Source organism: Rutilus rutilus, assembly GCF_951802725.1.
Source record: "Rutilus rutilus genome assembly, chromosome: 18".
NCBI lineage: Eukaryota > Metazoa > Chordata > Actinopteri > Cypriniformes > Leuciscidae > Rutilus > Rutilus rutilus.
This window is the reverse complement of record NC_140231.1, coordinates 4,805,931-4,818,800: the sequence shown is the minus strand read 5'-3', so window position 1 is coordinate 4,818,800 and position 12,870 is coordinate 4,805,931. Positions and strand designations below refer to the sequence as shown.

The 12,870-nt window shown below is 35.6% G+C and overlaps 1 protein-coding gene across 4 annotated transcripts in view; it reads right to left on the bottom strand.

Annotated features, from left to right (window-relative positions):
- gabrg2 (gamma-aminobutyric acid type A receptor subunit gamma2) overlaps positions 1-12,136 on the bottom strand; it is a 90,242-nt gene extending 78,106 nt beyond the window's left edge. For 2 of the 4 annotated variants that reach the window (XM_084386260.1, XM_084386261.1), the window contains exon 1: positions 11,685-12,136. In XM_084386260.1, the coding sequence (XP_084242386.1) occupies positions 11,685-11,800 (116 nt within the window). In that variant the 5' untranslated portion in view covers positions 11,801-12,136. The remainder of the gene's footprint in view (positions 1-11,684) is intronic. The other 2 variants (XM_084386259.1, XM_084386258.1) reach the window with 2 other exon arrangements.
- Positions 12,137-12,870: the final 734 nt, after the last annotated feature.

Sequence of the window (12,870 nt, the reverse complement as noted above, 5' to 3'; positions counted from 1 at the left end):
TTTTACCACCGTGTCAATTTATTTTGATTAATATGTGCGAGGGAGAGAGAGGAAGACAGCGCCTAGTTTGGAGATGGTGAAGTCTTGTTTACTTTTTCGCCTGGCTCCGAGAGAGAGAGCGCGCGCGACCTCTCTCTCTCTGCTCGTTCTTTCAGTTAAACATGCACTGTGTGACTCTGTCACACGCGCAGCAGTTCATCTAGGCTACTCACCGATCAAATAAGACTTTGGCGGGACAAAAATTCACTTTGGCGGGCGCTAAAACTCACATAAAAGTCGTTTGGTCATTAATCGGACTGGTTTTGTTCCACTCATCGTAACAAATTTAGCTGCAGCTAAGTGCCTTTGCGCGACCCACCTTCTCTCACTGCGTGACCCACAAGTGGGTCGCGACCCACAGTTTGAAAACCACTGGTGTAAACTCTTAACAACTAAAATTACCCCATTGTAAAAACGCAATTGTAAAAACCGGTCAGCCCTTGTACTGGACTAGATGCCCATATGATGTGATTCCCCCTCTGTAATCCCATATGTGTATTACAAGGATTTTCAGTCAGGATTTAGACCATACCAAAGTACTGAGACAGCTCTCATTAGAATTACAAATGATTTGCTCGTATCATCCGATAATGTTTGTATCTCTCTATTAGTGTTACTTGATCTTAGTGCTGCATTTGATACCATTGATCTTAACATTCTTTTAAATAAACTTGAAAATTATCTTGGAATTAGTGGAACTTATCAGTTTGTTGCAGTAAATGAAGAAATGTCTTATCGATCACAAGTTCAGTATGGAGTACCACAAGGCTCAGTACTAGGACCGTTGCTGTTCACTCTGAGTGCTTTTTTTTTTTTTTTTTTTACTTTACAGTGCTGTCCAGTATTTTAGATTATTATACATTAAAGAGATCCAATGCTTAAAAAAAATAACATTTAACATTATCAGGAAGAAACAAATATTCTCTGAAACAATTGGATATTATTCATTATTATACAGTATTTTAATGTACTACAATTATACCTCTAGACATTAATTTTCTCTCACGCAGATAAATACTGCTCCTGAAAGCTTACAGTATGCTAACAAAGTAGTAGTAGAAGATAAATACAGATACAATTAAAAAACAAAACTCCTAACTTTATATCACTAAAATGAAACAGGAAGCCACTTACAGACGCTCACATGTAAACAAAACACTGACGTCTTCACTTCCAGGTCAAAAATCTGTCAATCAAAAACTCAGCAGCCAATGGAAACACACCGCTGTTAGCCCCGCCCCCACGAGAGATATGTGCCAGTATGGTGCATGAAAACTCAGGGAGCGTAAACGAAAACTTAAGAATCATAAATGAAAACTCTGGAAGCGCATTTGTAAGGACAGATCAGCGAAAGAAAAAAGAGAAAACAGTTAGTAAAACACGAAGTATATTAAAAATAAAGTCAAAAATTTTGCCTGCGATTATAGTTTTTTTTTGGTTTCAAATACATTTTATTCAGTGTCCATTTATATTTTCATTTATTTCTTGAAAAGTTACATTCAATATTAAAGGCACAAAAATAATCCTATAGTATTTCCATAAAGCAAGGTTATCTTACTGTCAAACATACCCTGAACTCTCAGTTGATTAACCCAAACCTTGCTTACACGAGAGTATGCTGGTCCCAAAAACTCATCTGTAAGTTCAGCTCAGTTCAGTTAAAATGGTTATTTAATGGCTATAAAAAGAATGAATGATTAAACTAAATAACAGTCTGTGCTTGCAAAGAGAACATGGCTGTAAAGGTTTATTTTTTATGTTTAGCCATTCTGCTTCCACATTGCTTAAAAGGTAAGATATATCATATATATGTTTTTTATTGTAGAATTTTTTTTTTTTTTTCAGCAGTCGTAAGTTGTCTTATTCAAATAGCAAGCTATCTACGTAGAAACCTGCTGCAAATTGAAACAGCTCGCTGGATGACAGTTTCAGACTATCGCCTATAACCAACTGGCTGCATGTTTTCTTTTCAGCTTTTCTGAGCTGGCAGACACAAACCTAAATAATTGCTAAAAAAGTGACAATTTCATCCTTTAATAGTGCTTTATATATAGATATAACTATATGTATAATACCAACACAGGCTCATTGGAAACACGTACCTGAGGCAACATTTCTGCAAAAGGCAAAATATGTGCCAATACATTCATACCGCTGCAGTTTCCAACAGAAATGAACACTAGAGGCAGCAAAACAGCTAGCACATTTAATCCTTTTCATACAAAAGTATGATTAGGGGCTAATTAAGAATTATTTTCAAGCGGTTCCTAGCAAGATATTATATTATGACCTCAAAACACTTTTACCATAGTGCATGATTTGTTAACGAATACTTTGGAGTTTGCATCCCATAACCAGCTCCATATGTTTGGCTTTTCTGACGTACTAAGCTTGCTCGGTAGCTCAGCTGGTACAGCAATGTACTTGTGATGTGAAGAGATCAGATATTAAATCCTGTGAAACACGAGTCATGTCAAAAGAGCTCAAAGACGACTAGAATCAAGCTAAAATGGCATGGTTGCTTAAGCAGTTGCATTTTTATGTCTCATTTGCTTTTGTTAACACTATCGGGCAGGTTTAGGGTTTAATGAAGGTGCACTTTATTTTAAAATGCGATAGAGCATTAACATTTTAGCGCCACTCATCGGACATTTCAATTCATAACTGCGGTGAAACGTACAAAATCCATCATAATAAAATGTCTGTTTTGGATAAAACTGAACATGCTTTTAGGGCCACTCAGTGGACATTTCACTTTGAAACTGTAGTATAATGTGCACAACTCAACGTATCATTTTGCAGAAATGTTGCCACTCTTTTGTCACGATGGGTTCCACTGCAAACACAACCTGAGGGAATCTCACAACAGTTTTTTTTTTTTTTTCATTTAATGAAATGTATTATATATTTATTTACATTCAGCATTTTGGGAAGATGACTTTTGGAGATTGGCCGAACTTCTGTGTAGCAGGTATGATGTATTTCTGTGAATGACAAAAAAATTGCAAAGCAAATGCAAAGGTGCAGTTTAGCCTTGCGGTGTCCAAAACTGATGGTTTAAATTCAGAATATGTCTTTCATTCTTTCTTTCTTTCTTTTTGTGGATGAATGCAGAGTCTGAATCTAGAGTCTGAATCTAAAACACATTGATTTATGTTACACCATAACTGTTTTATTTACATTTACTGTATATGGAATTACCATGCATGTCCATTTTACACCAAGCAGCAAATATTATCCAACAGTGTGACTGAAATTACATTTGTATAATTGCAATCAGATTTTCAACAAACAGCAGTTCTGGAAGAGTTTTTAAAAACACGGTTGTAAGGATCCCATGGATTTGGTTAATGTTGCTCTTGGTGACGTGAAGTCTCTGCAGGGTTACAAAGAACATGAGTGGGAAGTCTCTACCAAATATCATTAACCTGATTAAAAAACAAAACAAAACAAAACAATGGAAGTCTATGCACTGTCCTCACTAGTATAGTGAAACAAACCACTCATTGGCTTATTCTACTCACTAATATACTTTCACAGGTTTGGCTTTTAAAATTATATTTAGACATTAAATAATCACTATTATAACATTTAAAACACATTTTGTCTAAGTTTAACACTTAATTTGTACCGAGTAGGGATGCTAACGATTAATCGACGATCGATTAATTGTCGATAAAAACTTAATCGATAAAACTTCTCGATCGTCGATCAAGCAAGGTCATGCACAAGTGTGCTGCTCAACCAAAAAACTCGTAAAGCAGACACGAGGAAAAATGAAGCGGGCGCGCCGGAGTTATGTTTGGGACTATCTTACATTAAGGCTAGAGTTACACCTTCATGACTATAAGTTTGCGTGTGCCTTTTGTTTTGTGCAAATGTAAGTTGTAATATGGTGTTCATTTTGTGTAGGCCTATATTTATCTGATTTACTTCGTAAAGGATGCATTTGGTTAAAGAATTAACGAGGCATAAAAAGCGTCAGTGATCATCCTCAGCTTCAGCGCGTGCAGCTCAAACAGCAATGCAGGACATCAATAACTATGATTGGGAGTGTCATATTACATAAACTTAATATTACGACTTATATCTGCACAAACATTATAGAGAGAACAAGTTGTAGTAAAACGTTGTTAATTCTTTGGGTTTAGTTGCAGTGTTTCAGCGTGTTGGGGATGCACCGATATGAAAATTTTGGCCGATACCGATAATTCTTTACATTTGAAAGTCGATAATCGATATATTGGTCGATAAATCTAAATTAAAATTTTGATATATTTTGATAGCCTAAATACAAAAACACAAGGCTCACCATTAAAAGCCATGTCCCAAATATTTCAACATAAATCAAACATATACAATACAGTAGCCTAGTTTGAACCAATTTGTACTATTCCTTAACTTTTAAAATTAATTTTCTACTCCTATGCCAACTTTCTTTATTAAAAAATGGTAACACTTTATAATAAGGTTTCATTTTGTTAGCATTAGTTAATATGAACCAACAATTAATGAACAATACTTCTACAGCATTTATTAACCTTAGTTAATGTTATTTCCTAAGACATTTTTAAGATCCAAAGTCGTATCTGTACTGTGAACTAACATGAACACAAATAGGCTATTTTATTAACTAACATTAACAAAGACTATTGCTCTCTTTTAGCTCATGTTAGTTAAAGGTTGTATCAGAGATTAGGTAGCCTTGTACTGTATCAGGCAGCCTTAGTAGGCTCTGAGATCTGCACACAAAAACAGTTGGTATCACCAACACTCAAAACCAAAATAAATAGTGTTCCAACCAATCACTGACAGGGGCGGGTGTTGTGAGGTTTTCGCGTGCTGCCGTCATAGGCAGCCGTGCACGAGCGCAAAACCTCGGGGTCATATAGACTTTTTACCTTCAATAGTTGGGATTGAGCTGATCAACAAACGGACAGGGAACTACGTCATCACGTTGAAAGGTCACGCCGGCGCCGGCAATACTATTTGAACTACTATTCATATTCATCAGAATGTTATTCATATACTATTCATATTCATATTCACTGAATACTATTACTATATATATAATAAGAAACAATACTATTTGAACTATCCTCCTACGTACGGTCGGATTGTAAACAGTGGGGCGGTACTTCTGCCGGCGCCGGCGTGACCTTTCAATGTGATGACGTAGTTCCCTGTCCGTTTGTTGATCAGCTCAATCCGAACTATTGTTAAGGTAAAAAGTCTATAAATTATATATATATTTTTTAAATGACCTATCGTTTCGTTTCGCTAGATAACAACCTCTTCTTCAGCTGTGATCGCGTACAGCCCGTTTAAACACTTCAAAGACTTTTGAAACTGCATTGATTTGGACTTAAAAAACGATGGTAACCAATGAAGTCCATTGTTAGAAGAAAAATCCAGAAATGTTTTCCTCAAAAAACATAATTTCTCTCCCACTGAGGAAAGAAAGACATGGATATCTTGGATGGCATTGGGGTGAGTAAATTATTAGGAAATTTTCATTTTGGGGTGAACTAATCCTTAAATGCAATCGCTTATTTGGTTACATTTTATTTTAAGGTGTCTTAGTTGGAGTGTGATTTAAGTACTACTGAGTAATATCAATTAACAACATGCTTACTTACTATCCACCTTATTTTGTAATGCGGAATTAAGTTATTTTCTGTGAATTCCGATTAATTAGCCACTATAAGTAAATAACTAGCAGAATTAAAGTGCAATTAATGGTAAAGATATTTGCGCTAGGGCTTAAATAATTGAAATTAATTGAACAAGTTACCTCGATTACGATTATTGAACGATTATTAAAAAAATAAATAATTCTTTCTCATATGTCACTGGCAAGGCTTATACTGTAAATATGTTCACGGTTATTTTTTTCTAATGAAAGAGTGCATAATCCTATCTTTGTGATTCTAAAATAAGGAAACACACAGATAGCTATTAATGCTTATTTATTAAATATTTCAAACAACTGAATCAAACAAAGCATACAATGCTTGAAATAAAACCGTCTTATAAAATCCTTTTCATATTGTGTAGCATTTGTAAATGCTTGTTTTATCGACACCTGCTTTGTGGAGGTACTTGTTGCTGGGCGTTTGTCAGTCTCTCTCTCTTTTTGAGCCATGCACTGTTCATATTCGGTAATGTGATTGTGCTCCAAGTGTTGAAACAGATTGGTGGTATTACCTTTCGTCGCTATAACAGTTTTTCTGCAGTGTTTGCATTTGACTTGAGTTTGTTCGGTGTCATCTTTATTGAAGCCAAAATGTGTCCAAACGACGGACAGTGCGTGTTTCTTTGGTACAAGCGGCTCCGGCTGTTGCTGAGTTGACTCTGTGTTTGAGTTCTCCTCCATGTTGCTTCTATGTCGCAGACTGGACGGGGCGGAGTCACGTGACTACACACGCGGTAATATGTTATAAGGGGAAAGCACATTAACACACAGTGGGCGGAAATATTAATAGGATTAAAAAAACGCAATAACCGACTTGGTAAAATTTCAGTTTCGATTACTTTTCGATTAATCATCCAGCCCTAATTTGCGCTAAGTAATAATATTATAAGATATACCAATTTGCAATATCAGGCTACATAACAAGCTGTTATAATTATAATAGTTTTTAATGGACATTTAAAGTTTAACTTAACCGATTTTCAACCCCGCTTTGAATTGTTACAATGTCTGTAGCATATGTAAATGAAGTTTACTTTTTAAAAGTCCGCGGGATGACACGTTTTTCTACCTTTGACAGCTCCAGGGCTTTTGTGAAAACTACAGATTCTACATCCGCACTTTTGTATCCCTGCCCACAGACAGTCAGATCAACAGAGGGTTATTAGCAGAACAGTTATTGTGAGCGTAGGTTTATCACTGAAAATTGTATCGTACTCTTTAAACAGCATTATGGTATAAATGGAACACTATGGCAACAGCTTTCTTACCTGTACGTGACAGTGTTTTGCTTCGGGGGATTGGGTGGAACTGACAGAACGGCAGTTTCTTTCAATTGTTCCCCTCCATCTGGGCTAAAACACTGTGTTTGTGGTCATTTAGTTTTGAAATGTTGACAAACACTGGGATTTTTCAGATTTTCTGTTGCAACATTCTCTGTATATTTACGATTCTTTAAAGCCTTTAGCCACCGCCTACAACAAGCTGGATACTTCACTGGAAACTGAAAGTAGCTCACGCCCGCTAAAAGTTTACTCTTTGAATTTTTTCCCCCGGGAACAATACAAGTCGACACCACTATGACTAAAAGTTTGCTAAGAGGTATTTCCTTCTAAAGCAAGGCAGTATTTGACCCTAGTAAATGTATCCATGGCAGACTGGTGGGAGTGGCCTTGGACAGCAACATATACAGTACATGTATATAACAACACCTAGTGCATTATGAGTGTTGAAGTTTACCTGCCTATTTGGCAAAAAGAATCTCTGATTTCACTAGTAGCACCGATTTCAACATTTGTTTGCCTTTCTACTGAATAGGCAGCCAAGTTTTATTGAAAGCCCATTTTGCCAGCGGTAGAGTAATTACAACTGCTTCATTACAAGCAAACTCAGAGAAAGACAGACATTATTTAGGGCTGGATAATGGACTGGGCCATGAGGTGCCAAGCCCCATGTTATCTACCACAACATGCATTTTCTAATGTTTTTGCAGCCAAAATGTCATGAGAAGATTTGTTAGGCTACATTTGGGAAAAAAAAAAAAAACTAATGGGGGGATATCATAACATATCTCTCACTGCATTTAGTTGGTCAACTAACAAATAGCTGAGCTTTGGTTCAGAACATAAGGTTGAGGTGTTACTAAGGGCCTTGCTCTTAAACCAGCAGGCCGAGTCCAATCAAAGCCAGTACTATCCAAATCTTTTTATCATGTCGCTATAGTCAGTATTAATCCCTGTGGTGCAACTCTAGATGTAAATGTCACTTAATCTTGGGGTACAGCTAACAAGTGTCACCAGTGCCACACTGTCAGTCACCCGCTGTCAGCTTTTAATCTCCTTGAATCTGACACTTGCCTAGGATATGCCTTACGGGTCAGAAAAAATATCCTACAAGGAATAAAATAACTTCATCAGGTCAAGGCTCCTCAAATCTTGCCCTGGAGGGCCAATGCCCTGCAGAGTTTAGCTCCAACCCTGATCAAACACACCTGAGCGAGCTAATCAAGGTCTTCAGGATCACTAGGAAATCACAGGTAGGGGAGTTTGATCAGGGTTTGAGCTAAACTCTGCAGGGCAGTGGCCCTTCAGGACCCTAATCGAAGTCAATTTACGTATGGAGAGATATTTTCAAGAGAACTGTTGACATCTACTGCTGAGATTACATGTCTACATATAAATTACTTTTAAAAATAGTTGAGCACCTACAGTATTCGGTTTTAAAGATCATGAAGATTAGGGAGATGACCCTGAGTGACAGTATTAGCAGCATTGCCAGTGCTATTCCTTCAGTAAGTAATTGTCAATCAGTGATTACAGCACTGTTAAGAACTTGAATTTCAGCACAGCTCCTGTATTAACAGTTAGAATACTTCAATTATTGTATGGTCTGACTAGCCTTTCCTAATCAATAATCAATAGCCGTGGATAGGTGAATGCCCTATGTGAAATTGGATTGGATGTACAATAGAAACCTGTTATGGTATGAGATCTGACTTAAACCAACATAAAGGGCGGGTTAAATATATATAGGGACATAAGCAGGCTTTGACTATATTATACTCTTCTAATTATTATTCTAAGTAGGCTTTTAAGACGATCAAAATACAAATAATTGACTTAATATTTGTTCATGTCTCCATTTAACATGTTCGGTTTGTCAGTATATTAGCCTGCAAACATCATAAGGTTGAGTTCAGTTATTCAGTTACTTTATTTTAACCCCTTAAGTGTCACCCCATATATATTTAGAACAATAATATCTTAGTAAAAACCTAAAGTAATATTGACAAACTATATATCATTTGAAAGCTTACAAACTCTAGTTTTCATATTTGGTGGCTGTTTAAAAAAAAAAAAAAAAAATTACAGAGGAGCAGTAATTTATCAATTTGCAACAAGAATATTTCATATTCATTAGGCGTGTTTAGGCCTTTATTTTGAAATAGAAATAAACATGAAAAATCATGAAAGATTGGTAGAAACCTCAGATTGTTTTCATGCCAAGAGTTCAAAAGATAACACCAATTAAATTTTATGAGAAAAAAAGGTCTGAAAATGTTTTGAATACAAAGAAAAAATATTATGGATTTGTGATGTGGCAGCGAGCTATAACGCACATATGTGCTCTTTTTATGTTTATTAGAGGTTGAAATCAAATCAAATACTGCCAAAACACCCATACTATTTCTGAATAGGATGTATACTTCATAAATTGTATGAAATTATGGAAATACATGGTTCAGATCATTTAAAACACATATGAAAATGGAGACGCCCTTATATGGTCAGTAAGGAAGCTGGCTGTCCATCTAGTGAAAAAGTTTGGTACTGCGCCCAAATAAAATCTTACTGAAAGCTCATTTTTTGAGATATCAACCTAAAATTTGGAACACAACTTGTTTAGATTTTTGGCTTTATTTTTCTAGCAGTTTTAGATTAAAATATATTTTTGTAATATATATATTTTATATAAAATATAAATAATTCAATTTTTACATTGTACATTTTTATAAACTCAAACTTATATAACTTTTTTCTGTTTCACTGTCATAATTTATTTCACTTCTACAATAATCTGGCAAATGTCTTCTTTAAAACAAGACCAACCATATGTCTATATTCCAAAGCATTCTTGAATTACAACCATTTAAGTTTGTGTATATATATATATATATATATACACTGTAAAAATTATCGTGATTTTAACGGTCAAAGACTAAAAATGCTACAGTGAAAACCTGTTAATTAGTTAAGAGAAAGTTTCCTTACTATATACGGTAAACAACTGTGATAGATCTAACGGTACATTTAATGTAATTTTACTGTAAAATACCGTTAAATTTACCGTTTTTGGAAGTGAAAAAGAACAAGTCATTGTATAATTTACATTGAAAAAACGTACATTGACATTCCCACAATTCCCTGCGTGACACTTCACATTTGATGTATTTTTGTTGAAATAACTGTTTCTTCATAGATTTCTTAGTTTTTTTTTCTAATCAGTTATGACATTAGGGTTTTCTGTTACATTTAATGTTGTTAAATTAATGTTATTTGCATTTTTTAAATTTCACGTGTGTTACCATGATGGTGTTTAGTATTTGTATGAATGACACTGTGCAGCTTCTATATATTAGTATTAACTTTTTCCTGAAAGAGCTGTTTGAGATGATCTTTAATTCATCATGTGATTTTCATCTCCACTGTGATTGATGGTTGTCAGTATATTACTATGGTACAAAACAGATATAAATACTTCAATAGGTCAGTAAATTAACATTATATCAGATAATTAAATACGGTTTATTACTGTAAGTTTAAGTAAAGTCTGTAAAATCTAAAATGTTGCTACCGTATTTTGTACGGTACATTTCTGGCAACCACAGCTGCTGGTATATTACCGTAAATTTAACAGATTTTTTTTTTACATACACAAGACTTCCTTTCACCAAACAGATGCTGCTAGGTTTTCTGGGCCCCCTGTACAGTAGGCTATATTTAATTGGGCCCCCTCTGTAGAATTAGGGATCCGGAGATGGGGGGGTTCTCCGTTTGTCAAAATAATTGTGGGACCCCCAATAGCTCTGGGCTCACTCTTTCCCCCCATTAGAGACTCTCCTAGCCATCATGTTTCTGAAAAAAATTACACCTACAGTACTTTATGAGGAACAGCAGGTTCAAGATTATGTGCCTACTGAGGTTTGATTAGGCCAATGGTACTAAATATATAGCTTCATTTCAAAATTTTACACATCCAGCATTATTGCAGGGAACCATAAAATAAGAAAATCTCAATCCCAATAAAATATGACAGGTAAAACCCAGTAAACCTTTATATCAACACTTTGATATGTTTATTATTTGTTTGTAGTTTTTGTGGTGCATATCCAACTTCGACCGTTAGGCCAGAATGATCCCAACAGCAGGTGGAGAGGAGGAGTCAATCGCTGACTTAAATCTTCTTAAACAAATGTCTGGACTGAAATGGCGTCATGTACATGACAAAGATGAACTTTACCCCTTTGACTGTATACAATGAGAAATTGCATACTGTTAATAGAGGGAAAAGTCTCATTTCCTGCTTCCCAGACTCAGTTTAATGGTTGTTTAAATCATGACACACCTTTTCTCATTAAATAGGTAGGCTACAGTCATTATATAACTATTATTGAGGTTTTATGTATACAATATGTTGGTGGTGTATCAATCTATTTAATATTTAATTTAATATATATTATTAGCAAATATATAGCCAATATAACTGTCACACACTACAATGTGAAAACATAGGCGTAACATAAATGCGTGTTAAAACATACATTTAACCAAACAGATTAAAGGAATCCATGGGAAATAGAGCAGCACCAATCATCGCAGACACTCCAAACACAACGTTTGCGTATCATAACATATTAACATGTTAAATTCGTCTGCCGATATGATATCCTTACCTCAAAGGAAGATAAGCGAATAGAAAAGCCCATAGAAATAGCTTGAGTGTGATCTCGGGGATGGCCATCGCATTCAAGCATTCAGAGGAAAAATGAAAAGAAGCCATGATCACCATCTTGCTCTCTCTTCACACAGATCGACGCGTCCCCCTTATTTACTGCCTTTCCTCGCTATTACACATAGCAGATCGCTTTGGCTTTGGCGTCTCAGAGCCGTTGCTGCGATGCAATGCAAGCCGTCACAAAAACAACAAAACACGCGCACACCAAACGAAGAAGAGTGTCCTGCTATATTCAGAGATGGGCAGATCAATGGAATTAGATGCAAAAAGATAAACGCGATCTCTCCGGGTCCAGTATAACTGGTAAAAGTGTGGATGCAGATGAATTGTGTGAAAGCCGATCTGATGCACGTCGCTGCAGCACAACACATGCGTGGTAGAGATGGATCCAAACGCTTCTATTAATAAAATCTGTGCACTATATCCAGTTAATATTATAACTACCACGCAGGCATAGCGTCTGAATTTACGTGTTTTTGTTGTTGTTGTTTTTTGTTATTATTAGATTATTATTATCATTATTAAAAAAATACATGATTTAATAAAAGGGAATAAACAAAACTTTTGTAATGCAGTTGGTGTGCGTTTTTATCGCGGCATTTTTGTGTTTTAGATTTCAGAATTTAGAGGTTGAATTTCGATACACTGTTTTATTTAGGTTATGTTGAGAGGATGAAGAGGCTGACAATATAGTTGTAGACTACCTTTAAATGTTTTTTTTTTTTTTTTTTAGCTTTTTTTTAGCTTAATAGCTTGTAGAGGGGAAATTATTTAATAAACTGATGTGAAGATTTTGATAATAATTATTTAGCCTGTCAATAAATGACAATTTTAAAGTCCTGCGTGATTTGGTTGAGTGCAAATACCACGAGAGAGAGAGAGAGAGAGAGAGAGAGAGAGAGAGAGAGAGAGAGAGAGAGAGAGAGAGAGAGAGAGAGAGAGAGAGAGAGAGAGAGAGAGACTGTCGTGATGCGACAACAGGAAGCTGTCATGCCTCATGAGGAAAAAGAAGAGCATGATAATTCCACGTGATGTGGGCTACTACCAATCGCCGTGTACAGCTTACAGATGTCACATATCTGTAATCAGGTAGTGTTATATCATCAGGTAGAGTGAAACAATTT